The 26,903-nt window shown below is 47.0% G+C and overlaps 2 protein-coding genes across 7 annotated transcripts; one reads left to right on the top strand and one right to left on the bottom strand.

The window, feature by feature from the left end:
* Positions 1–722: 722 nt before the first annotated feature.
* LOC142876974 (synaptobrevin-like) lies at positions 723–4,861 on the top strand. The gene is made up of 5 exons (XM_076011268.1): positions 723–1,015; positions 2,027–2,138; positions 2,623–2,781; positions 4,298–4,349; positions 4,575–4,861. Coding segments are annotated over exons 1-5 (342 nt in total). The 5' UTR covers positions 723–1,013; the 3' UTR covers positions 4,592–4,861.
* A 1,016-nt stretch (positions 4,862–5,877) lies between these two features.
* On the bottom strand, positions 5,878–26,866 carry LOC142877530 (chromodomain-helicase-DNA-binding protein 4-like). 6 transcript variants are annotated; one of them, XM_076012233.1, is made up of 41 exons: positions 26,624–26,865; positions 25,983–26,139; positions 24,037–24,146; positions 23,532–23,768; positions 19,977–20,095; positions 19,616–19,896; positions 19,384–19,514; positions 19,162–19,300; positions 18,419–18,588; positions 18,095–18,328; positions 17,747–17,950; positions 17,439–17,647; positions 16,750–16,881; positions 16,562–16,661; positions 16,153–16,344; positions 15,339–15,539; positions 15,109–15,246; positions 14,819–14,940; positions 14,022–14,195; positions 13,792–13,933; positions 13,568–13,699; positions 13,339–13,456; positions 13,099–13,223; positions 12,891–12,983; positions 12,561–12,702; positions 12,298–12,467; positions 12,031–12,208; positions 11,859–11,948; positions 11,585–11,676; positions 11,268–11,401; positions 10,598–10,742; positions 10,348–10,501; positions 10,155–10,261; positions 9,796–10,069; positions 9,642–9,698; positions 9,362–9,547; positions 9,180–9,288; positions 8,932–9,064; positions 7,802–7,997; positions 6,895–7,067; positions 5,878–6,278 (listed from the first exon to the last, which is right to left on the bottom strand). In XM_076012233.1, the coding sequence occupies exons 2-41, from the start codon at positions 26,041–26,043 to the stop codon at positions 6,264–6,266; spliced, it is 5,919 nt and encodes a 1,972-aa protein (XP_075868348.1). In that variant the 5' UTR covers positions 26,044–26,139; positions 26,624–26,865; the 3' UTR covers positions 5,878–6,263. The 6 variants fall into 6 exon arrangements, with proteins under 6 accessions (XP_075868348.1, XP_075868349.1, XP_075868350.1 ...); XM_076012234.1 differs by having other exon boundaries at positions 12,298–12,471; positions 12,568–12,702; XM_076012235.1 differs by having other exon boundaries at positions 18,419–18,585.
* Between the last annotated feature and the right edge of the window lie 37 nt (positions 26,867–26,903).

Raw genomic sequence — 26,903 nt, 5'->3', positions numbered from 1 at the left:
AAAATTAAAATTACACTCAGTGCACAGAAGTGACTTTCTAACACATAACTACTCCTAGAATCTTGCAAGTAAATTCTAAGCATTCTACCTCATTAGCTAGTGGGACAAAGATCAGGTAAACTAGAACCCACATCCAATTTGTAACAGCGGAAATGGGTGTAAGGTTTGAATAACTTTGCTCTCTTCCCTGCAGTGGGTTCCTGGAGGAAAGGTGTCGCCAAGCCAGTGACAGTCTGCAGCAGCAAACACTGCTACAAGCCCATGACTCAAAGTCAATATGTACATATAGATTTATATGGGGTCTTTTCCTAGACCCCCATTTGTTGGCATGTTTAAAAATCTCTTGAATTAAGTTTTGAAAACTACTTGTTTGGTCTGGCTTAAACAAAACTGAATTACCGAAAGAAATCCAACATGCTTAATGCAGGTCAGGTGACGCCGGGTACAGACTGCATACACGAGACGCAGTCAAAACGTGTTTTCAATGCCACATAAAGATGATGTGATTTAATAAAACTTTAGGAAGCACTAAAAGATGGAAACTTGCCTTTACCTGAAGGACGACGCCTGTCCAGACAGACAGCGCGCTCTCTGTGCGCAGGCGCAATACATTGCCAGAGTTTGTGGACGGCAGTTGAGCGCAAACACTGATTTCCAGTGGCGGATATTACGGCTTTTGAGCTGTGCGCGAGCCTGTGTGCGTGCGTGTGCGCGTCTGTGCGTGTGCGCGCGTATGGGCGGGGCCAGTGTGACGCAGTAGTTTCCTTTTTCTTTTTTCTGCGCAGCTGCTTGATTTGTAGTTTTTTGGGGAGGTTATTGAAAGAAAAAGTGGACCAAGAGAAGAGAAGACGAGAGAGAGAGAAGTCACCGTCCCGCCGGCTTTTTTTCTCTTTGTTTATCCGACTGGAATCTCCCCACCCCCCCTCCTCCGCGTCCCTCCGTCTCCTCTGCGTCTCTCGTCCCTCACCCCACCTATCCCGGATTATCTCCATCCTCATCATCCCGTCGCCGAAATGTGAGTACTGTGCCTCTGTGTGTTTTGTTCATTTTCAATTTCCACATGACATAGTTGGCTAGCGATCCCCAGACAAAGTTCACTCGATTTGAATTATCACCGCGGTCACTTTGTTCATTAAAGTGATGCTTTCAACGTTCGTGGGGTATTAGCGAGCTCAAACCTAACGGCGCTGGTCTCTAATAGTCTTGAGTCCCTTGCAGCAGCTGACTCACCGTCACAACATCCATCAGCTGTTTAACCTGCAGCCTCCATCCAACTTCAGGGAGCTCGTGGTCGTCACAGTGTGATGAAGGGAGAAAAAGCCAAAAGCTTTCCGAGACCAGTTGAACTTGTGAAAAGTTTTCGAGCGAAACAAATGGAGTGAACATTGTTTTAGAATGTCGGATGTGGCGCTGTGGGGGAGGGGTATTATTGCGTGCGTGTTTATCTCTGGTGCTGATGCTGCTGTTGCTGCTCTAATCTGTCTCATTTCTGACAGAAAACCAGCCTGGGACAACACACAGGCTGTGAAAGTGAACGGCTGTGTTGTGTGCATACCCACTTTTTAAAATCATCAGCTTTAATTGTTGAATTGCAGAGGTTGTTTTGTTTTGTTTTTTTCTTTTCTTCAGTCTTTGATATATCGAACGAATGGACGGGTGCCAACACTTGATGAGTCATGGTTCTATTATTAAACCTGTTTATGAAAACCTGCTGCATCTGTACTTTGTAAACTCAAAATTCAACTGCAGCCAAACCCCAGAGAAAAGTAGTCTGTCAATTATCATTAATCATTCTGCTTTTAAACAATCCCACCTTCACCGGGACTGGTTCAGCGATCACCTCACATACATACACACTCATCAAAAGTGCATTTCTCTTTTTCATGAGATAAAGTAGAAATAAAACAAAGGAAGAGAGAGAGAGAGAGAGAGAGAGAGAGAGAGAGAGAGAGAGAGAGAGAGAGAGAGAGAGAGAGAGAGAGAGAGAAACATAATAAATAACGTTATTTCTTCTTCTGTCGTGCAGGTCGACCCCAGAAGCAGGAGGTGGCCCAGACGGAGAGGGGGGCCCTGCAGCTGCAGCCCCAAACCTCACCAGCAACAGACGACTGCAGCAGACGCAGGCGCAGGTGGATGAGGTGAGACGACTGCTCTGCATTCAAAACAGGAGGTTCTCAAATGTACTGAACAGGTTTTCAAAGTTAAAGGTCTGATATTGGGCTGAAAATAGTTCACTGTTTCCAGTATGTCGTCACCCTTTAATTCTTCTGCTTTGCTCCACTTTTGATAAACTGTGTGCTAAAACAGTTCTGTGCCCTTTGTGAAGTCACAAAGGGCAATACTTCTCCCCCCCCTTTCTCAACATTGGAAAGATCCAACAAAGCAATAGTTTTATTTGAAACCTAAACCTATGGAATGTTGTTAGTATGTTAGAAATAGTAAAAGAGTATTTTAAGATGTGAAGGCTGGACATCTGGACTAATTTGGAGAATTAAATTGTATTCAACGGCTCTACTCGGGTCCATAAATTATTACATTTTTTTAAAGAAGAGCGGTAAACATGCACAATGTGGCAGCCTCATCAAAGACGTGCGCCACCTGACTGGCGCACTTGTCCAACAGGTGGTGGACATCATGCGTGTGAACGTGGACAAGGTCCTGGAGAGAGACCAGAAGCTGTCCGAGCTGGACGACCGGGCCGACGCCCTGCAGGCAGGAGCCTCACAGTTTGAGAGCAGCGCCGCCAAACTCAAGAACAAGTACTGGTGGAAAAACTGCAAGGTGGGAGTGTCTGTTTCGCGGCACGTGCGCTTTACACGGAGGAGACCATCGTCTGTCTGGGATTCTGGTATCATGTCGTGAGGTCAAAGCGCTCGGTCATTTTTATTGGTTAATTGTTTATTTTGGTACACGTTTGCTTAAAAATAGAGCATTATAACAAATCTCCGCCCCCTTCGATCACCAACTCTACAATGCTACAGCTAAGGCACATTAGCCACCACTGGCTAAGACCTGCTTACAGCTCAGCGGCCATCAAATAAAGATAAAAAACAGCCAACAGGAGTCATATTGAAATTGATTGCTCGAGGCACTCAGTCGCAGCCTGAATAATAAAATAATGAGTCACAGTGTCATTCCTCCATGAGCCGCCATCTCTATCCCTCTTTCATTCTCCATCCAGCTTCCACGCCCAGTCCATTTTTATCTCGCCCTCACCACATCATAGCTCCGCCTCTGTAGGGGCAGTATCCAATTAGGAGCCACCATGTAGGATTACGGATGATTTTGACCAGGAAATCCAAAAGGAGAAATCCCACCCTGGATTATGACTGTCCTACTCGGATTAAACAAACAGCTGTGATGTAACCCCACCTCCCCCACCGCACACACACACACACACACACACACACACACACACACACACACACGCACTTGTGTTACGTGCATGTGTGCCGACAACAGTTGGGAGTTCCACTGATGACCGCTGCGCACAACCCTGCTGTGCAGCAGTGACTGTAGATTAAACTGCCAGTGAAAAACAGCTTTCAAAACATCTGTTTATGAAAAATACTATGTCTCAATCTAAACCAGAGATATTTTGAACACGAAAAAATACAGAGGTGAATTCTTCTCATTCAAACACGGGTCCCCCCCACCCCTTTCTGTATGTCTGTCTTCCCTCCTGTTCTCGTTAATCTCCCTCCACCTCCTGCCCCATCTGAGGTCACGTGATTCTCTCTCCATCAGCAGCTCAAACTTCTATTGCATGCATTATTTATGGACTCGTTCAGTGACACAGGGATTTCAGTAAACGCTTTAAAAGAAATTGCATACATTTACATAGTTTATCATTTAATTTGCTGCTTTAATTGCAATATAAGGGACGATTATTGTCCTTTTTATTTTTTTTATATACTCCTGTATTGTACTTGTGTATTATTCGGGAAATTTGGCTTTTTGCGGGGTTCGGGCGATTTAGTGCTGCACTTTTTCGAACAGCCACTAGATGAAACCCACAGCACATTTACCGGTTTGGCAGAACAAACAACACTCATAACTTACGCAGACGTACTTTTTTGTTTTACCTGTTTGCTTAAGTCTCGAGAGCTCGATGCCCTTGACTCATCTGAACGCACCTGCTGTAGTAATTTAAACGCCTGTGGCTGAAGAGCCTGCCCTCTATGGGTTTAGGAGACAATACTACCATCTAGTGGACAAACTAGAAAGGGCAATCCGACTATTGAAAACAACTTTGATCATTTTTATCCTTACCTTTTGTTCTCTCTCTCTCTTCCAGATGATGATCATCATGGGAATCATAGGCGTTATATGTGTCGGTGTTGTCTTTAGTGAGTGATTCCTCTTTATTATCCTTTGGTATAATGATTAAGGGTTAGACACCACAGAGACATAGCATTTAGAAAGGTCTCCAATTTTGTTTCTCCTATGAAATTATTTTACATTTAATAATGAATTAGAAGACTATCTTGGTTAAACTTTTTCAGAGCGAAGAAACCATTTTGAAGAAAAACAAATTAATTTATAAAATTTTTGTTCTTCTTCTTTGTCTTTAGTGTATTTCTTCTACTGAGTGCCCTTCAGGGATGGACACAAGAGCTGAGGAGCAAATCTGCACCAAATCCTACTGCTCCTGACCGACGCCTCCCTCAAGCTCCCACACGTCGCCTGTGATGTTCTCCACCCTCGCCATGACTTTCCCCAGGCAGGAGATCCTCAGACTGACCCACACATTGACACATTTGTTTTCATCATGACATGGACAGTTGTTATGTATCAAAGTATTAAATCACCTATTTTCTGCTGTAAGATCCTGAAATATCATTCTGGTCATGAAGTTTAAAACACACACATATATATATATATATATATATATATATATATATATATATATATATATATATATATATATATATATATATATATATATATATGTATATACACATATATATATATACATATACATGAAGCAGAGAGGAACGTCACTTCTAAACAGAGAGGAGAGTGAACTTAGTGTTTGAAAGCCACTTATTCCATTTCTATTCTTGCTGGTATAGATACAAAGGTCCTTCACACAAGTTACCTTTGACCAGTTGTTCCGAAAATGGAATGAACAGTAGGAGGAGAGGAGAGAATTTAAATAAGATCAGATCCAGGTCAGTTTTCAAAAAGCACCTCCTGCATTCTCCTCCCATTATTGGAACTGCTCCTGGTGAATTTACAGTACCTGCTGGAGGATTTGGGACCGGTTTCATATTCTCCAAAGTGTCTGTCAGGTCCGACTCGCCTCGGTGCAGAATCACTCCTGCTTTCATTGTCATCGTGTCAAGCAAACCAACCTGTGTTTAGTGACGTCAAGTGTGAAATGAAGCCCCTCTATGATGGATACTGCGTTGAGTGTGCGTGATTTTACCACATTGTAGACATGGAAATTACTTAGTATCATTCAAAATATCACTCATGTTTTGAGCCACTGGAGTCGTCATTGTTTCCTCACCGCTGCTGGTTGTCAAATGTTTGTGTTGGAAAAATAGAGGCAGAAAACACCACATCAAAAACCTCAATTTTTCAGGCACTGTTCTGATCGTGGCCTCCGAGTTCAAATAAATTCATGTTTGCAACAGAAATGTGGTGGTCGCTGGCTGATTTAAGTATATTAACACTTATTTTGCAAAGTGAGAAAACAGATGCATGTAAAGTAAATGTGTATAAAGTATAAAGGAACATAAAGAAATGAAATGAATGACAATCACCTAACGCCTCAAGGTATTTTCCACATGATTCCATTTAAAATTTTAAAACTCTTTACAAATAAATTCCACCTTCCACATCAGGGCCCAAATTCACAAAAAAAACAACTTTGTTTTATTTTATTTTTTTTATTTAGGTCCCAAAAAACCATCATAATAACATTATATCAATAATATTAATACAGAAATTGAAAAAGGAGGAAAAAAAAACATAAAAATAAAATAACTTTTCTGTCCACAGCCTCAAACTTGGGTAATTGGAAAAAAGGGGGAGTTGCATCCTCCAGAAAAAACTCGGTAAAGTCCGTGTTTGAGTAGGGTGGTGGTGGTGGTGTTTTCGTGGAGGGATGGGGGAGGGGTTGGGGGGGCAGGGGAGGTGAAGTGGGCGTGGCTTCAAGCTTGGGCGCGCTGTCCGTTTACTTTCTGCTGTGCACCGATCAGGAATGTCGAGGTGAGGCAGGGCTCGGTTCTCGAGGTAAGGAGCAGAGGGTCGGCTTACTGCTGCGACATCTGAGGGGAAGAACAGACACACACGGCAACAGTCAGAGTCTTCATCCAGCACGTGTGCACCTCGTCAGCACGGTGGTTGTGCCCAGCGCGTGAATACACTTGACGGACGCGGACAGCAACACCGACTGCATTTCCACCCCGACTGCTGGCAGCGCCATCATTTTGGTAACGTGCGCGACTAAAGATAGAGCCGAGCGAGTGGAAAATGCAATTAGGAACACGTGCGTAACCGCTCAATTATATTTTACATCTACAAGCAATGCGGATCATCCCCAGGGCCGCCGCTGACCAATAGTAAATGGTTCCATATGAATGTTTGATGTAATTCCTAAAATTGAAAGGATTTTTCTCTGCATTTCACAATAGACCGTCTTCCTGTTCAGCAAAATGAGCCGACGCTTTTCAGCTTGATTGTCTTCATCCTTTATTATAAAATAGAAAGGTTAAGTCAGGGCAACTGCACTCTTTCTTCCAGTTGCCCGAATTTAACCATACGACTTCAGGACGACCTGCATGACAGAGAACCTTTGCAGACATTGGCATAAAATGTCATTCTTAAGGGAATATTAAGCACCATTGGGGGCGCGTGTGAAGGTCAGTACAGTTTCTCTGTTACCTGCTGTGTCTGTTGTGTCTGTGTCTCTGGTCCTCGGCTCGCCAGCCGGCTCAGGATGTTCCTCTCGGACATCTGCAGCCGCACGGCCACTGGCGGTATCCGGGCGATGGTTGCCGGGAGGCGGGTGACGTCCGCCTTCATGTCGCTCAGCAGCTCCTCCAACTGCTTCAGCACTGAAAAGAGTGAAACAGAGCGTGAGATTGTGTCTGTAGCGGCGTTTCTATGACGCAAAAATAAAAGCGATATTTCTAAAATTTCGACCAAGTACAACTGCGATTTGCAGGTGCTTCCTTTGAATGGTGTGAAGCGCATAAGACTCAATTCTCGTCAAATCCCGCGAGACCCCACTGTGAGGAGGATGGAGGTACAAAACATGTTGCTTTTTGGAGCAGCTATTTCAGTTGTCACTACTGCTGTTGCCGCTCCTCCTCCATCCAAAGGTAACGCGGTATTTTCACTTGAAGTGAACTGGTCACGTGACCCCCATTCGTCACGTCCGCTGACGTGTAAATGCAAAAGAAGTGTTTGCATGACACTTTTATCTCTATGTGAATACGTCTGAAAAACCACCTCATGAGAGTGTCAAAACCCTTTAGCCATATTTGAGAGGTTTTTCAAAGTTTAGGCGTATCGATTACCAGTTTTTTCTTGCGATATTTAGGTTTAGGTCAAAACTCTAGAGGAAATGGAAACGGAGCTTGCGAAAGTTCTCAGGCATCCAGGTCATCTTAATGTAGAAGGCTTAAATTGGGGCAACTGGAATTGTTCTTGCAATCTTATTTTTTTTTTAATGTGTTTTGTTCTTTTTTTTCAATTGCAAAGGACACAGTGAGATTCATAAAAAAACAAAACAAAACAAAACAAAATCTTTTGCAGCACATCAGGATGTTGCGATGCTCCAGCTCACCTTTGTGCAGGACGGCGTTTGCTGGCTTGTTCCCTGACATGGACTCTTTGCTGAGGTGCTGGTGGGACTCGGCCAGACACTCCACTTCGCTGAAGCGGGTGTTGAGGGCCATGGAGGGGTGGGAGGGGTCCTCGGTCATGTTGAGGTAGGCGGCGCGACGCAGCTGCTCCTCGATCACCAGCGCCTGCTCCAGCAGCTGAGGAGGGAGGAGGGAGGGGGGGAAGGAAACGTCAAATTAACTGCGCTGCCTTAAAAACCCTCAGAAACACAACAGGAAGGAACTCCTGTGCCAGTAAGAGCGGTCATTATACACAATTAGTGCTAATAATGGGGAGAAATGAGTCTCCACACTGGCAACCCCACTGCCGTCGCTCCGCCCGAGTGGAACGCAACGCTTCCTGATGAATCGATTTGAAGGCTTCAATCAGGAAGGCGGAGTTCTTGAACGTGGGGCATCATATAAACACAGTGTTGCCAACTGCAAGTGTTGCAAAGGTTCAGACCCCTCAAGCAACTACGTGTTTATAAGCCCCTGTCAGGTCTGGAAATGAATGAGTGAATGAAAAATGTAAACTGGTTTTGTTTTAAATGCATTGGTTAAAATGGGGCTTTTACTTGTCACTTGTTGGAGGCTCCTATGCAGACCATAAAGTAACATTAAAAACAAAACCAAATTTAAAAGGTTAATTAAAAGGGGGGAAAAAAGTAACGCTGCCAGAGTTAACTTCTAAAGTGTACTTCTAAATATACACCACCAGTCAAAGGTTTGGACACACCATATGAATTTAATGATAATTTAATTTTCATGGCTATTGACATTGCAGTTTTTCAATGAAGGCACCACAACTACATATGAACACACAAAGTTTAAAATAAAATAACTAAGTTTTATATTTAAATCCTTTCATTAAAAGCATATTTAGAGTTATTGTGTATGTGTCTGTATAGTGTTTTTCTTTGCTGCATAATTACATATATCTTAGTTATATATTTGATGTCTTCAGTATCTATCTGCAGTGTAGAAAGTTATAAAGATTAAAAAAAATACAGCCCCATAGTATCCATTACAATGACTTTTACGACAGCCACTCATGGCTTTTCTCACTAGGGGAGTTGGCAGAAACACACACCTTGAACCTCCTGGCCAGGAACTTGTTCTTGATCTCCAGGAAGTTGCCTCGGTTCATCTCGCCTTTGAAGGGCTCGTTGAGGATGGCGAACTTCACGTCGTTCTGGATGTCCTGCCAGCGGGCATAGCCGTGTCTGGGGGGCGGTGCGGTCAAGGCCAACAGCTGCTCGCAGGGGTCACGTTGAAGAGGGCAAAAACAACTGTGCATCAGAGGCCCCTCAACCCATTGAGCGGCAGGTAAAAGGATACTGTATGATGCCGGCCAGCAGCCAGTAGTCGTGGCGGCGGTGCCAGATCTCGTTGGTCTTCTTGGTGACGGTGGCGGCGCGCTCCTCGTTCTGCCACAGGGAGTGAAGCTCTGGGGGAGGAGAGCAGCGTCATTACCATGCAGAGGGAAACTAAAGTCTGCTCGTTTCCGTGTGTGTTTGTACCTGTGAACCCTCCATCGGCGATGTTGAACATGAAACGGGATTTTGCCTTCTTCTTCTCCTCGCTGGCGGCTGCGGCGGCAGCGGTGGCAGTGGCAGTGGCAGTGGCTCCGCCCTCCTTGCTGCCGTCTCCGTTCTGCAGCTTGGCCGCCTCCTCGGGCTTCACCGCCTCCTTCTCATCCTTGGGCTCTGCAGAAGGGGAGGAGACGGCAGGTTGTGAGGAAGAGGAAGAGGAAGGGGAGGGGGAGGAGATTTTGACGGACGAGTGAGAAAAGCTCGGCACCTTTCTTCTCATCAGCCGGCGGAGTCGTGTCCATCTTCTCTTCTTTCTTTTCTTCAGCTGGAAAACAGAGAGCAGGGAGAGAAAAAAGAAAAAATTAGCAGGCAATTCAAAGAACATTTTTATTGTCCTCCAAGAGGCAGCTGCTCATTCTCACCTTTGACCTCGGGCTCCTCAGGTTTGACTTCCGATGCCTCCGTCTTGGCTTCCTCTCCTCCCTCCGGGCTCTTCTTCTCGCCCTCGGCCTTCTCTCTCTCTTTCTCTTTCTCTTTGTCTTTGTCTTTGTCGTTCTCTTTCTCTGCCTCCTTCTCCTTCACGCTCTCCGACTCGCCGTTGCTCGGCTTGTCCGTCTCCATGGGCTCCTCGCCGTTCTTCTTGCTCTCCTGCTCAGCCTCGGGACTCTTCTCGTCGTCGTCCGGGATGGAGATCACCTTCGGGAGGCGCAAAAAGGGAGAGACTTTGAGCATCGACACAACCGAGTTTTAAAAATCGGATTTTGCGGAAGTGCCTCCGCACCTCGTTGTTGGCCTTGGGCGGCTCTTTGCCGTTCTTCTCCGGCTCGCCCTCCTTCTTGGGCTCCTTCTCGGCCTCGTCTGGTGGCGTCTTGGCGGAAGAGTCGTCAACTGCGGAGAGAAACTCAATCAGCCACTGCGGATCTTTCGTGAGAATCTTCCCGTTTTGTTTTTTTTTTTTCAGCTGCGTGCTCCACCTGGTGCAGGCGTATTGGGCTGCGTGTCGGCCGGGGTGCCGGTGGACGGGGTTTTCCCCGGTGAGTCGGGCTGGGCCGCGGCCTTTTTGCTCTCCTCCAGCTCGGCCATCCAAGGCATCGACCACTGGCCGTTCACGTGCTCGAACTCCTGGACCTGGAAGGCGAGAGGAGGTGGTCAGAAAACAAGTTTGCCCTTCGCTGCTTCTGATAACTTGATTCATTTCGTATTTTTGCACTTTGAAGTCGTCACCTTTTTGCGAATCAATGACATAACGCCGATTCGAGTGAGGACGTGTTGCCTTGACAACCCCTCTCTGGGGACGCCATCTGCGAAGGTCTCGGCGCCGTCGGCTCCGGGCTCGCAGAGGTGACGCATGAACAGGGAGACGTAGGCCCTGGCAGACAAGGCGGAAGGAATGAAAAAGGCTGATCTGCAGATCACAATTACATTTCCTCTGTGCCTGATACCTCGAAAACAAAGAGTTTCCACACATTGAACGAGGAAAAATGTGAAAAATGTGGCTTAAAATTTTTTTAAGTGAACTGACCAGGGATGTTTACAATTTATCAATTGTTGATTAAGAATAATCAATTAAATTAAATTAGTCAATTTCCAATTATTAGCAATTAATTTAACATTTTCTACACAGGTTTTTTTGTTAAATGGCGTGGTGTACACATGTATACATAGAACAAGCTACTTTTAAACAACTTGAAAAAAAAAAAGTTCAAAATATTTAGGGTTAAATAATGTGTTCCTTACACATTTTTCATTGTGAAATTAAGGTTCTCATCAAAAAAAAAAAAAATCAATCAATTAATCGTTACTCGATCGATCAGGTCAATCGACTAACGGTTGATGAATTAATCGATAATTTGCACCCCTCGAACTGACTCTTCAACGTGTGCCAGTGTCTTACTTGAACTCTTTCTCAGACTTCCCTCGCAGGTCTCGGACCAGCCACTGGGTGGTGAAGGCGTCCTGCGGCGGCATCCCGTAACGCATCACCGCATTGAGGAAAGCCTTCCTCTGTCGAGAGTTGAAACCCAAGACCTGGAAGGGGAGGCAGGCGTCGGTTTAGTTTGACTGTTTTAATCCGCACGTATAAATAATAGGGACATCAAACACAAGGGTTTAATGTTTAGGTGTCAAAACCCGTTGAAGGCCTTGTTTACAAATGTAAACACGCAGCAGTCCAGCTGATTTGACTGTGATGCCAAGCAGCCGCTGACTCACCTCGATGTTTCCTCCCACCCTGGCCAGCAGGGGGGGCAGTGGTTTGTCTTTGTCATTCCTCAGGCCCTTCCTGTTCGGCCTGCGGGAGTTGGCTGCAGAGAGGAAGCAGATGGCACGTTAGCAGACGTGGGGGAGGTGAGGAAGGGGGTGAGCCGCTTCCATCAAATCTTTATTTATCGCTGTATAAACACCATGCAGCTGCTCCAAGGCTGCCAACTGTTCATAATAGACATATTATTAAAAATGTTTGGGTTTTTTTTGTTTGTTTTTTTACCTTCTGATCGCTCGTCAAAGTCCTCATCTCCCTCCTCCGAGGCCACCGAGTAATCCGATTGGCCGTCCGACTGGTCATCCTGCCAATCAGCTGTGAGGAAACGGACAGTATTGAGGCTGCGGTGTCGCTTCAAAGCAGGGGAGCGCTGGGGATGAAAGACGCTGCCGCTCACCTCTGTCTTCCTGGGAGCCGTCGTTGTAGTTGACCTGCTTGCGGATGCGCTTGCCTTTGCCCAGGTTGCGGGCCAGGTCCTCCTGCTGCTGCTCGTAGTGGTGACGCAACAGCTTCTCCCAGTAGTCCGGATCAACGCTCTCCTCCTGCTTGATGATCTCCCGCTGCACCTCCTCCTCCTGACGGGTCGCGAGAACCGAGACAGTTGAAGAACTTTGCCAACCATCAGGGTTTTTATGAAGCCGAGTTGCTTGTCCCTCTGGCTCACCTCCTCTTCCTCGTCTTTGACCACGTACTGAGCCACCTTGAAGGAGCTCAGGTACTCGTTCATGCTCTGCAGCTCCGTGTCATCCGTGGCGTCCTGGTTCCGGTCCAGGAGACGGTCGATGGCCTTGTCGTCGTAGTGAATGATGCTGCTGTCCTCCTCCTTGTTGTCACCTTCAAAAAAAAAAAAAAAACAAGTCCACATGAATAACGCTTGCAAAAATCTTCCCTTTTGGTGCAGCTGTGGTGAGATATCTGCCAACTCACCTTCAGATGTCTCGTCCTTGAAGAGCTGCTCCGTTCCGAACTTCAGGATATCGTCTAGCTCCTGTTTGGACATGGAGCCCGTCTTGGAACCCAGACCCGGTCGCACCACCAGGTGAGTCAACATCATCTTCTTCTTGGCCACCTGGACACAAGAAGAAAGTCAGTACCGAAACAGCCAATGTTTTCATTGCTGGTTGAGTAAATCTTTGTTTGGCTCATGTGAAACAGAAGCAGCGGAAAAAATACATTTCAGGTTCTTACGCATTCTTAAGACGGGTCAAAAGTGCATTTACACATTTTGAGTCCGAAGACGAAGTTCAGTGAACTCACCTGAGTGATCCTCTCCTCCACTGAGGCCTTGGTGACGAAGCGGTAGATCATCACCTTCTTGTTCTGGCCGATACGATGGGCTCTGCTGAAGGCCTGCACAGAGGATGGTGCATTGTGAGCAGTTGGAATGAAACAATAGCTTTGTCGGGCATTTATATCATCAAGCCTGAGTCAATAGTCATTTGTATGAAGTGAGAAGCTGCAGTACCTGGATGTCGTTGTGAGGATTCCAGTCAGAGTCGTAGATGACGACAGTGTCGGCGGTGGCCAGGTTGATGCCCAGACCTCCGGCCCTCGTTGACAGCAAGAAGGCAAACTGCTGGGCGCCGGGAGCTGAGAGGAGGAGACGGGATGAGACGGTCAATTTGAATCCTCAACTGGTGGCCTTGAAGTCTTTGGAAAAGTTGCAGATATCAGGCCAAGACAAGCAGAAACGCAGATGTCTCACCGTTGAAACGATCAATGGCCTCCTGTCTCATGCCGCCAGTGATTCCTCCGTCAATCCTTTCATACTTGTAGCCCTCGTTCTCCAAGAAGTCCTCCAACAGGTCCAACATCTTGGTCATCTGCAACCAAGCACACGGGCACATTGAGAAAATGCCAGGGATGTTCTGTTGAAAGAATTTTTTTTTTAAATGTTTTTACGTCGCAAAAGCCATTAATGATAAACATGTGACCTGAGAGAAGACGAGCACTCTGTGTCCTCCTTCCTTCAGCTTCCTCATCATCTTCTGAAGTAACGTCAGTTTCCCAGAGGCTTTTGTAAGAGCGCTGCCGTCGTACATGCCGTTGGGCATCTTTGGAGCTTCCTGTTTGGGGCAACCAATCAAAGTGCTGCATTACATCTCACTCAAGATGAACTTGACGGTTTCAATTCTACAGGCACGGTGTGGCGTCTTACAATGGCGGCGGCAGGGAAGAGGTAGGGGTGGTTGCAGCACTTCTTCAAGTCCATGACGACGTTGAGCAGAGACACCTGGTTTCCTCCTCCTTTGGTGTTCAGGGCCTCAAAGTTTTTCGTCAGGATGAATTTGTAGTACTTCCTGCGAGAGAGATTACAGGATACTCAGGATTGAGCGCCAACTACAGCACGTTTACCGGCGTCTTCGCAGTCGCTTCTCGCTCGCTCACTTCTGCATGGGACTGAGCTCCACTCGCACAATGAGCTCCGTCTTGGAGGGCATGTGTTTGAAGACGTCGGCCTTCAGCCTCCTGAGCATGTGCGGGCCCAGCATGTCGTGCAGCTTCTTGATCTGGTCCTCCTTGGCGATGTCGGCAAACTCCTCCAGGAAGATCTCCAGTTTGCTGCAGAGGGGAGGGCCAACGACCGACAGTTAATGACAAAGACTACTGAGCCCAGATGGATATTTGAGAGGTTTTTCAAAGTTAAGGTGTTTCCATTACCAGTTTTTATTGCGATATTTAGATTTTTTGAAATTCTAGAGGTAATGGAAACGCAGCTAGTGACGGTATTTATTGCGTTGCTAGAAACATAAATTCCACCATTTAAATAATTTACATAAATCAGGCAAACATTATTACTATTATTATTATCATTTTTTAATTATTATTATTATTATTATTATTATTATTATTATTATTATTATTATTATTATTTCTTTAAATGAAAATCTTCAATTCTCTGAAAGCAAATCCCTGCAAGAATTTCTCAACAACAATATACATAGAATGTGACATGTGCTGAGGCTTTATCAAATTTGCCATTAGAGAAATGTGTTGCAAAAATATCAGCATTTTAAATTCTTGTTTGACATAAGATGGTATATATATATATACATATATATATATATACATGTATGTGTATATATATATATATATATATATATATATATATATATATATATAAAAATAGGTTGATTAAAGGTAGCAAATGTTGTCGACATAGGAAGTGAAAAAATGTGGCAAACCTGAATCTCTCTGGCGTGAGAAAGTTGAGAAGGTGGAAGAGCTCCTCCAGGTTGTTCTGCAGAGGAGTTCCTGTCAGCAGCAGCTTGTGCTGCAATGGGTAGTTGTTCAAGACGCGGAAAAACTAAAGAGAGAGATCAAATAAACAAACATAGCAGTTAACATTCAGGATTACCAAAGGTAGAAACTGCACTTACAGGTAAACACTTTATGATTATGTATTAATTACAATTCAATAACAACAAGTTAGACTCTCCTGTTTATTTATAACAAAAACATTGTTTGTGTGTACCTTGGACTGGTTGTTCTTCAGCCTGTGGGCCTCGTCCACCACCAGACAGGCCCAGTCGATGGAGCCCAGGATGGCCATGTCGATCGTGATCAACTCGTAGGAGGTCAGCAGGACGTGGAACTTGATGGACGAGTCTTTCTGTTGGATCAAATCGAGACAAAACGAGTTCAAACAGATTGCAAACCTGAATGGAGTGAAACCCAGTTTGCAACTCGAGGCTCCAGACTGACCTTCATCCTGGAGGCCTTCTTCCCTCCTCGGATGGCGTTGTCCTCAAAGGAGAACTCGTTTTCCCTGATGACCGCTCGGCTGTCCTTGTCGCCGACGTACGTCACCACGTACATGTCGGGCGCCCACATCTCGAACTCTCTCTCCCAGTTGATGATGGTGGAGAGCGGAGCGCTGACTAGGAAAGGACCCTTGGAGTGTCCCTGAGGTGGAGCAAGAAGGTTGGACCCATATGAGCGCTTTGTTTGATTTAAGTTTCCCTCATCGCCACAGACATGGATGTAAGAAGAAACTCAAACGCTTCATCCATTCAAAAGCAACAATCATTAAAATAAACATTAATTATTTTATTAATCATTAATAAATGAAAAATCAACAAATTATGACCTAATTCAATTTGATGGATTTTAAGATCACCAGCCTAATATCCCTCAAATCTCATATTTCAATTTCAACAACATCCCTGGGTTTCAAGCTGCTCCTGCAGGAAGTGCATACTAGCCTCCCACCTCTAGGTGGCAGCTCTTACCCATATGATTGCAGCGAGCACAAGCTGCTTAGAGACTAAATTTAATGTCGATGGATTTGACTTGATTTAAACAAAATGGCTGGACAGCTCCCAGCCAATAGGATGGCAGCATCATGCAGACGCCAACAACGAGGGATCCGGCTGCAGTTCCCCGGCCACATTTACAACGACAAATTAAATGGTTTTAGAGTACATGCGACACAATAAACGTGATTAATGGAGAGGACCAGGGGTTAAGCACTAGAACCGGCATGTTTCAGTGAGTGTGGAACCGAGAGGGTGCACACCTCCTTGTAGAGCGAGTAGAGGAAGACGGCCGTCTGGACCGTCTTTCCCAGGCCCATCTCGTCGGCCAGGATGGTGTCTGTGCCCTGAGCCCAGGAGAACCGCAGCCAGTTAAGACCCTCCAACTGGTAGGGGTGCAGCGTTCCGCCGGTGCTGTCCAGATACTCTGGCTGACGCTCAAACTTGATGGTAGGCTGGAGGAGGAGGAGAAGGACAAAGTTTCTACATGAACTCCAATATACAGTAGCAAGGGAATTAAAATGGGTTCCTCTAAAGAATATTTTGAAAAATAGCTAGAAAAAAGTTGCCAAATCCAGTTTCTAAGTTATGCCATGTTCTAAAACCTTCTGAATTGCTGAATTTTGACTGAACACATCAGCACAAGCGTTGACATTTGATTCAGGGGCTTACATCGACGACGGGGTTCTCGGGAGGTCTGTCGGGTCGCTTCACTTTCCCCTTCACCTTGATCTTCTTGCCTGGTTTTCCCTCGTCTCCCATCATCAGCTCCCTGACAGCATCACACACACACAGTTGTTAAAAAGCCGTGTGCATCTGTGTGTGTGTCAGTGTACGGACCAGTTGACAGCGAAACCCACCTGTGATTCCAGTACTGCGACTTGTACACGTCAAACTCTGGGACGTCCATGTCCTCGCCCTCCCAGGTGGCCTGGTCGTACGCCAGCTCCCTCCACTTGATCAGGTAGTGGACGTTGTTCTTCCTGTCCACACTGAAATACATAAAACACAGCAAGGGATGTGTCAGACTGACGATGAGCTTTAATTCAGGCCCTTGATGGAGGAGGGAATGTAGCTAAATACTGTTCTGGCACAGCTGTAATGTATGAATGGACTGTGATTCACGACTGAAGAGTATGACATTTCATCCAAATGGGAAAAATAAAGTGCAAACGCCATGAAATCTATACTGTCAAGTATGAATTTATGAATCATCTCCGACACTCAATCACCATTTGCTTGACAGACGCAGGGTGAAATGGAGTAAAGATGTATTTTACGCTGAGTAAAATATGAAAGCGCACACTAGTCAGTCGTCTCTGCCAAGGTCAATTTGTCCAGACTAAATTTAGCTTTTTTTGCTGTTCAAATAAAGTACATGGTCATATCAATGAGCATACACGCATTCTCTTTCCAAACAAAGAAAGAAAGGGGCGCTCATACTGCGCACTGTGTCTCATACTCGGGCTTCATCTCGATTGGATGTGGGAGGGAAAAAGCAAAGTGTGTGTGTCCAACATTTAGCCTTTTTTTTGCAGAGCGTGCCGACCTGTGGTTGAGGATGCGGTGGATCATCAGCCACTCCATCTTGATGCCGAAGCGCAGGTACTTCTCCTCCAGCTGCGCGTACATGGGGTCCTTGTTCTTCCTCTTCACGCTCTTGTCCTCCTCCCCTTCGCCAAAATCGATGGGCGGCGGCTCGTCCATGTCGTTCTTCCTCTGGTAGTTCCTGAACATCACCTGGCAGTGGAGCTCCAGCTGCAGGAGGAGGAAGAGGAGGAGGAGGAGGAGAGGTTTCAGGGACGGAACTTTGTGCATGTGTGCGCGTCTCTGCTTTGCACGTAGAAGCACGCGTACCTGGAGCTCCGTAACCCAGGAGCAGTGCCAGTACGACATGTTGGACCACTTGGCAAAGAACTCCCTCTCGGGCCGCCCTGCCAGCGGGGCGGGGTCAGGGGCGTCGGCCGGAAGGTCAGGTGGGCGCTGGACAGGCGTCGGGGGTGGGGCATCGCCCCATCGCCATGTAAGGATCTTCTGGACCTTCCCTTTCATGGGGGGACACTGAAGGGGGGGAGAAGACGAGGGAAAATATTACTACTGCAGTCCAGAATGAAGACCTTTGCTGCAATCTACTGCTTCTTTTGTTCCTATCCAGCCTTTCACGCTGCCGTCTACTCTCTACATTTAGCGCGGTGCGGCTCTCACCGTGCAGCGGGGGCAGATCCACTCTCCGTTGGGGATCTCTGGCAGCGGCGGGTTCAAGCAGTGGATGTGGTAGGACGAGGGGCACGAGTCGCAGCACAGCAGCTCACCGCCGTCCTTGCACACGCGGCAGAACTCCATGTGGTGATCGTCCTCCTCCATCTCCCCGGCGTCGCCGTTGTCCTCCTCGGCCTCCGAGCCCTCCTCCCTGGCCTCCCACTGGATGCCCTCCTTCTCCTGGAATCGCGAGACGGTCGCAAACGTCAAGCGACGCCATCGGACACGAGACGCAATCTGACAAACTCCGAGACTGAGAGTGACGCTTACGCAGTGCGGGCAGCTCCAGGTGCCCTCGGGGGCCTTCTCCATGTCGGGGTCCAGGCAGACCATGTGGTACGCTCTGGGGCAGGTGTCGCAGAGGATGATCTCGCCGCCCTGCTGGCACACCTCGCAGTAGTCCTGGTGGTCCGTCTCATAGCCGTCTCCGTCCTCTGCTTCTGAGCAGAACCGAAAACGCGTTAAACAAACACCGTCCCGGACGCCAAGACGCATCAAACCACGAAAACAAAGGGACGGAAGACGTGAGATTCATTCTCAGCTGCGCTGTCTGTCTGTGTTGCCCGTGGGAGGAAAGAAAAACCCACTCAGTGACTCATATTTTCCTTCTAAACATCACACTTTTTTTCTAGGACAGACAGCAGCACCCAGAGCTCCACAACCCCCCCCCCCCACAGTCTGAACATTTCAGTCTATATTCTGCAAGTAATGTACAAATTTTGAGAGATTATCAGGTGTCAGTCCTGAACCAGCGAAACACTGCTGCTGCAGACTGAGGAAGGTCCAGCATCTGAATCAGCAACAAGCTGCAGAACAGAGATGGACTGTGACGTTGCAGAAGTAACATCAAGTGATGGAACTACATCAAGGATGCAACTATCAGCAACAAGGGAGACCGAGGCTTCCTGCCGAACCGTGCAGACCAACAGGGTGCACCAGACTCGTTCCTCGATGATCAGTCTGACCAAGGAGGTTCGACTCCAGTATCAGGAGGCGTCGCCCCTCCAACTCACCTTTCTTTTTCTTGGGTTTGCTCTTGGACGGCTTCTTTTTGCTGCGGCTGCTGCGGCTGTTGGATCCCTCCGACACCGAGACGCTGTTCATGCTGCCGTCCTCGAAATCGCTGTCCACGTCGGGCTCGTCCTCTTCGCTCTGAGCAAGGAGAGGGGACGCAGAGGTCAACACCCCAAATGCACAGCACAGGAGAAGACGAGAGGCGGGAACGCGGGACCTACCGAGGAGCGTTTCCTCTTGCTGTTGAAGCCTCCCAGTTTGATTTTGAGAGGAGCCACCTTCTTGGTCTTGGCGTTGTTCTTCTTCTCCTGCGGTTTGGCCGCCGGCTTGGACTTCTTGCGTGCGTTCGGACCTGCGGCAGAGCAAAAGAACCGGCATCAGTCGCTGAATTTGGGAGACCTAAAAAATGAAAAATTCTTCAGTGACTCTCCGTCTTCTCGGAGGAAACCTCACCTTTGCCTTCTTTCGTCTTGGCCTTGCGCAGCGGCGGTGGCGGCGGTGGCGGAGGCTGCTGGGTCTCCACCGGGGCCGGCGGTGGCAGCGGTGCGGCTACCGGCGCCACCTCGGCCACCATGGTTTCGACGGCGGCGGGTACGTTGGCGGTGGCCAGCGCTGCGTTGGCGGCGGCGGCTCCTCTCAGGGGGTTGTTGGTGCTGAACTCTCGCCACTTGGCGCCGAGGACCATCATCATCTTGGACACGGCGATCTTGGGGTTCTTGGCTGCGATGAGGGGCCTGGAGGTGGGGGAGAAGCGGCGGGTTTGAAACGTTGCCTCGAGCTCTCGGTCAGCGGCACGGTTTGTGCGCGTGCTAACCTGACAAACTGGCTGAAGGCTTTGTAGTTGGTCAGCGAGCGGTAGTCTTCCTCTGTGAAAACGTGATCGATGTCCTCCATGCCCCAGTCGTCGAGCAGCTGGGACGAAGACTTTGGCTCCTGCAAGGAGAAACAAGACAAGAGTTTGTTATGGACGCAGTTCAAGTTTTTGTGGTAGTGAAGAGAAGAAAATGCTTTCCCATAAAGAGAGCTACTCTTCTGGAGAAAACGACAAAAGAAATCCCCCTTGGTGTCCACTGGCAGTTTTAGCCTGGTTGCGGCAAACTGATGAAGGGCTCTGAGGTCTAACCAGCAGGTCTAACCAGCAGCGGGGTTTTAATAAGGTTCCCACAAGGTCTCCCTGGACGAACAACCTTCTGCGACTTAAAACATGAGCCGCCGTGTCAGACCTGTGAACCTCCGCTCCACAGCCGGAGCAGAATCTCTTTGTGGGTTCGTCAGACTTTAGCTCACCAACTCTGTGGTATTCAAAAATAGACTTGGTAAACACCTCCCCAGACTGAAGAGGCTGTCACAGCTGTAACAATTAACCTGCTAAACAGATCAATTTGGACCCTTGGCTTGTTCCTTGACAACAACAACAACAAAAAAAGCGTGAGCTGTGGAGCTCTGGAGGCTCGACGCTTCCGTGGACTGCAGCATCATCTCTATGGCACCAGTGGCTCAGCAAACTGACTCGTGTTTCATGCTCACATGAAATCCCACAAGTTTCAGCTCATTCACTCGCATCAACGAGCGTTTCAGGATTGCAAAATGTTGCGCACACGCTGATTGTTGGTCGCCGTGTTCAGAGGAGAAGCTTCTCAGTGATGCTTCAGCAACTACCCCGGCCCCTGAGCGCTGTGTGAAGCTCAGCAAGGTCTTTAATTAAGAGGAGAAAAAAAACAAGACCAGCCAGTCCCATTTTGATTGCTCTGCCTGGTCAGCGTCAAGGCAAAACCACCTGCAAGCGAGTCCGTCAGATTCTGCAAACGCTCCATTTTGACTTGTGCCAGATAATCAATACTAATTTGATGAACTGATCAGATAACCAGTGTGAAGGAGAACCTGGTTTACAGATGAAGCCTTGACATGCTCAATGCCCATAATTCAATCTGGGTTGAGCTCAATTTCACCAAGTCGCCGCCGCCACTGACTGTCCGCAGCGCAGGCCGATCACGCTCAGTCCGAGTGGCAAACACATGGAACCTACCGCAGCCTTTTCTTACCTCCTCCCACCCAAGCCTAAACACAATAGCAGTGGCTTGCTTATGAAAACACTTTGTTCCCTCCGTCGACATCAAGAGAGCCGTTATCTTCGCCTGGCGGCGGAACACGTGATCACGTCGCGGCTCTTTATCCGCAGAATGACAGCCATTGTATTCCGCCGAGTTAATAACGCTGTTTGCGTTGTCGCAAAAGTGGCGCCGCGGAAGCAAATCTGCAATCTGATGAGCAAACGCAAAATCAATGTTTGGTAGGCCCGCCGCACACAAAGCGCACAAACTACTTCTTTTGAGCAGGCGGACATGTGAAGCTGGATGTTGACCACAACATCAAAAGATCAGCTACTTATTAACAGTTAAAGAATCCAAAACTTTCCCTTTTACACCATTAAAACAGCATGCACAATTTTTTTGGTCATTGTTGCAGGCTTGTGATCATCCAAGCCCAGTTACACAAAACTGTTTTATCAAAGACAATGCCAAAGTCCACGTTTCAGGCAAAGTGGGGATAATTCTCTGGAATAAAATTAAGTCTAACAAACAGAGTCAGGAGCTGAGTGCAGAGCTCAGCTGGCTGTGGTTTTCATTCCGGCATTATACGTATGCGCCTTATGCACACCCCCAGCCCCCAGCCCCCAGCCCCCAACCCCCATCCTGCCTGCGAGAGAGTCATTAAGCACGAAGCCCCTCTATTGGCCGCCAGGCTTTGAGGGCAGCAGACGCTGCTCTTTGTTTAACCGTCTCTGGTATCGCAGTGACTCCGCTGCAGGTACACGGCCAGTGTGTTGAGGGAGTGAAGGGAGGGTGACACAAAAAAAAACAAACAAGCTTAAGCTGTTAACAATTAGGCTTCATCTGCTACCTCAGTACCACAAGATGAAGATATTTCTGAAGCCGTTTCCTGCTGATGTATCACAGGGTTCCTATGAAAGAAAGCCGGTGTGCACTGCATGCTGGGAAGGTTGCAATGTGCCTTCTACTCGCAGCGGATTGCAAACAGCGACAACAAACCCAGGGAACTTGTTTTTAAAACATATTAAATATAAAACAATCAAAGCAAAGCAAGATTTCGAGAAGAGAGTTTGGACTTGGAGCCGACGCTCAGACTCCCTGGCAGTGATCAGGCCACTGTCAGGAAGAAAATCTGAGCCGACTTCCACCTCAGACCTGACTGAACTTGAGCTAATTGGTCACTTTGTTCGCTCAAAACTCTGCCCAATCAGTCACCGGCACAACAAGGTGAAATACGCAGCTGGACTGTTTTCCCAATTATGTCACAACCGCCCGTGGCACAATCACACAAACCTGTCAATGCAGAAGGAGATCGAACCACGCAGTGCACGATGGGTACGCCGAGGCAATCTGACCAGTTGGGCGCCATGTCAGAATTTGCATAATCACAACCAGAGCTCAACTTTATGCAAATTCAATCAGTCTGATGCGACGCTGCCAGCCACGAGGCTTCGAACAAACTGTCACAATGAGCCGTGCTGGTGAAACACAGAACATTCTACCACTGTCTTTGCCTTCATCTCACCAAGTTTCCAGAAATGCACTTGAGTGAAACGAAACCGTGCCACAAAGGCATACGATTTGTTAATAAAACCAGGAAGAGCGTCTGAGGCAGAAAAAGTAGGAAACCCCGCAGCGACGACCTCAGGTTGCAGCCCTGCCTCCCTCGTCTGAAGAGTGAAGAGAGCCATCGAAGGCGTTGCCAGAGCTCCATCTACACCTCTGCAGAACGGCTGATCAAACGAGGTGACGGGGAATGTTAATAAAGCTAGAGGCAGTTAGGAAGCAGTCACACACTGCGAGGGCCTGGCTCATTGTCTAAACAGAACTCATTGAAAGGCTTGGTATATTGTCACACTTTGAAATTCCATTAGGCAAATGTCGCCAATTGTCACTGAAAATTAGATTTTGGACATGTGTATTTATCACAGTTCACATGAAGTTTGCACAACACTCTTTTTATGATCTTACTACATGGTCTTTGTGGAAATAGAGGCAAGCATAGAGATGCTCTTCAGATATATTCGCCTCAAACTCATTTGTTTTCACTGCATTCTGCCTTAGCATCAGCTCAACCTTGTTGATCATTCTTGTAGATCAGATATAAATACACAAGCTATTCTTACGCATGCTTGAGGAAATGCGCAAGGAAAAAAACAACAACTTCTTTTTCATGTTTCACCATCTAAACAAAAATCACGCACGACTTAACACGAAAGTTCCTGTGACTCTGCTCCAACTGCTCAGAGAGGTTCAGGGACCAATGAAAAACCATTCCACGAAGAAGAAGAAAAAATAACACAGATTACGACTCTTACCGAGCTGTCGTCATCGTCGTCATCATCGTCTTCTTCGGGCTCGGGCTCCTTCTTCTTGGAGGAGCTCCTTTCTGCTCCAGTGCTACTCCTCTTCTTCTCTTTGCCGCTGCTGGCCCTCTTCTTCTTCTTCCGTCCAGGCGTGTAGTCGCTGCCCTCGCTGTCGGATCGCTGTCCGCCGTCTACCGCCTCCTCCACCCCACCCACGTCCATGGGTTCCGGAGAGCTGATGGGAAGCTCCTGCACCAAGAACAGCGCAGACTAGCGTCAGCACACTTGCAACCGCGGCACCCAGAGTTTGACTTTGAGCCTTTCATCTCATTGTTAACATTCCATGGTTTGAGCGTCGGAGATTTGAAACTTGGTGGATGAGGGAGCAAGGGACGGGCGGGTGTATTAGCGAGGATCACAGCATCTCCCGGGGTGGCCGTGGGTTTTAAAACTTAAATGTGAAGATCCAGTCAACAGCCTCATTCATTTAAAAACAAACAAATAGAAACTCTCTTACCTCTCTGCGCGAGCGCCTCTTGCTCCCTTTACTCTCTTTGCTCTTCTTAGCTTTCTTCTTCTTCTTCACCTTTGGAGTCTCATTTTCAGAGATCTCCTCCTCTTCGTCATCTGCAAAGCAGACCAGTTTAGACACTTGATAATTAGAGGAGACGCTGTATGTCCACAAACTATGTGATGACAGGATGCCTACCAGCAATCGTGCAAAAATAGTGTTTTGGAAATATAAATGAGACTTAAAAGGGAAGTGACTGATATATTGAGGTCTTTAAAACTTTTGCTTATCTACACTGTTTTTTGTTTGTTGGCACAGCGTTTCAAAAGTATTAAGTAACAAAATACCACGACCCAATCACCAGGACTTTGCATTCAACAAAGCAAAGAAGCCACTCTTAGCACTAAAGAACTTGCTTTCTAATTTCAGCCCTAAATTAGCACTTTCTCCTTGATCGCTGCAATCAAACAGCTTTAAACATCCCTGCCATTCTGCGACCACGTCCACCGGCAGATAAAATATATTAAAGTGGTCGATGGCACAGTGACAGGGATAAGAAGTGAAACGAGGCTAAAGGGTCAGGTCTCCCAAATAGTTAGTTAATAGAGCTAGCCCGTTTTGGAAGGTAGCCCATTTAACAAAGTTTTTTTCTCTTCTTTTTTTTTTTTGGCTGAGGGGGGCAGAAGTGTCACTTGCACCTGATAATTCATCAGGATTTACATGCGCACTGCAGCGGCCCTTCTGACAGAGGACACCAGGCTGGCTTTTGCCCACGCGCCGCCGCAGTGATGCAGAGTGTGGGCCTATTAATGTGATTGAGTGTGCCTTTAAGATGCACCTGGTACGAAAGCTTTAATGTGATGAGGTTTTTTTTGGGTCGTTTAAAGGAGATGGAGCCGTGTGTCAGTGAGTGCATGACGATATTAAAAGAGGTATCATGATTAACACCGTTATGAGAGACCGCCAATGCGCATGCCAAGGCTCCTAAACATTATAGCGGTGTTAAATTACAACTGGTGGCACTGAAAAATATAATGAACTTTGTTCAAACAATGACTGGTGAAGTATTTTCACCAGCGCTCTATAATTAACCAAGTGAAAGGAAGCAACTGTGAACCTTGAGGGACCTCAGCAAGACAAAAAAAGTCACATTTCTTTATATATGAATCATAATTTAGTGCCTAAATGTAATCCCAACGCTTCTGAGAATTTTCCCGTCTTTTAAAAATTATCTTTGTTAAAACAAAAAACGCGTGAAATACGCATAATAGGCTATTCCAACAAATAAATACACACATTCAAGTCGATGCCATCCTTCCAATCCAACTTGTGGGCCTATTTGTTCTTAGCCGTGTACGGCGCGCGTGCTCGTCGAAAACATACACACTGTAAACAAAAATGCCTTCGACCGCACCGGCTACTGTGCACTAAAATGTTCGTTTAAAGCGAAATTGAAATAGAACTGACGTGGGAAATGTGATACATAGCGTATTTCTTTTGACTTCTTTTCATTACAATCAAACCGAAGGCGCCAGCCATGAGGAGGGGAACGCTACTGAACGTCATCCGCCTGCTTCCAAGCTAACTGGCTGCCTCCATCTTGTCATCGACACGTAAAAAAAAAAATACCGGTAGCTGGCTAGCGTTAGGCCCCGGGAACGTGCCGGTCAGACGGCGCGTCTCCAAGAAAATTCCTCTTTCAACCCATTGCCGATGTTTTGGGTAAAACTGAGCCTTTCGCATTCGAAGATATATACATTTTTGACAGATTTGTCGAAAAAAGTGCGTTTTCGAACGTCGCCGCTAACAGTAGCTAGCCCGGAGTTAGCACCGTCGACTAGCTCTGCTAACAACACTTGATTGATATGAATGTCAGAAAACATATGCTCGCGCTAGCCTTAAGAGCAGCGCGAACATTAGCGAGTTCAGCTAACAAATGAGCCGTGTCTTACCGTGCATTAACCGGTCGTCGGGGGCTCCATAGTCATCTCTGTCATCGTCGCTTCCAGACATTGCAGACGGCGGAAAACTTTTTATTTAGTTAGCCAAGACTTTAGCTAACTAAATAAAGTTATTACTTTCTATGATAATCCAGAGTTGTGACCCAGTCTTGAGCTGGTTCGAATTGTTATGTCGTTGGGAGAAGGCAGCCGTCCAGGATTCAACAAGGGAGACAAGAACAAAAAAGAAAACGGAAGTTAATATTTTGTAGCAATGGATCATGCAGTACACAGTGCCGGGTAACCCACAGTAACAAGAAGACCGGACACATGGACTTCTTCTTGGACGTGTATTGTAACTTTATTGTGCTATTAAGTTGGACCGCGCACAAAGACTAGCACCCTCACTCACTCCATCTCTGCGTTCAGCTGACATGCCATCTTGCCACTATCGTTAGTTTCCGTTCCATTAGCATGCGTGCTAGCCGAGCTTGACCGGCGGCCAGGTTCGGATTTGATAACCCCTTACACACGAATATCCAATGTTGCCCGATGAATTATCAATACTACAACCCGGCAACCGAAGCCTCCTTACACCGATCATGGCTCAATTTGCAAACAATTAAAACAAAAAAAGAAACTGCGATACTTACAACTTGATTCGAAAAGCTTCCAAAAACAGTAACTCCTGGCTCACTTTGATTGCCAATCAATACTTGGAAGCTCTTTCTCTTTAGGTAACGGTATTCAATTTAAATATATTTCCGTGTTTTTGTGGCAGCGTGTGCGCACGACGCCGTCTCCTTTCTCTCCCTCGCACACTACACACACACCCCGCGCGCGCGCGCTCACACACACAAAGAGATCAGGGGGCAGGCATCCCATAATATCCCCCCCATCCACACACACATACGCACGCTTCAGTCACCCCTC

This window comes from Nelusetta ayraudi, unplaced genomic scaffold (assembly GCF_046127955.1).
Source record: "Nelusetta ayraudi isolate G7.1 ecotype Tasmania unplaced genomic scaffold, CSIRO-AGI_Nayr_v1 ptg000135l, whole genome shotgun sequence".
NCBI classification, from domain to species: Eukaryota; Metazoa; Chordata; class Actinopteri; order Tetraodontiformes; family Monacanthidae; genus Nelusetta; species Nelusetta ayraudi.
Note: the sequence above shows the minus strand (reverse complement) of the source record. Positions and strands in the feature narration are given on the sequence as shown.

Bases quoted from the DNA above. Each gene is read 5' to 3' on its own strand.
- LOC142876974 (XM_076011268.1), top strand. The intron at 2,139-2,622 runs GTGAGACGACTG...CTTGTCCAACAG, and splicing joins CGCAGGCGCAGGTGGATGAG to GTGGTGGACATCATGCGTGT. The intron at 2,782-4,297 runs GTGGGAGTGTCT...TCTCTCTTCCAG, and splicing joins ACTGGTGGAAAAACTGCAAG to ATGATGATCATCATGGGAAT.
- LOC142877530 (XM_076012231.1), bottom strand. From the start codon at position 26,043: ATGTCTGGAAGCGACGATGACAGAGATGACTATGGAGCCCCCGACGAC. The intron at 20,096-23,531 runs GTAAGAGTCGTA...TTCTCCTTGCAG, and splicing joins ACGACGATGACGACAGCTCG to GAGCCAAAGTCTTCGTCCCA. The intron at 19,301-19,383 runs GTAGGTCCCGCG...CTCCTTGCTCAG, and splicing joins GCAAGAGGAAACGCTCCTCG to AGCGAAGAGGACGAGCCCGA.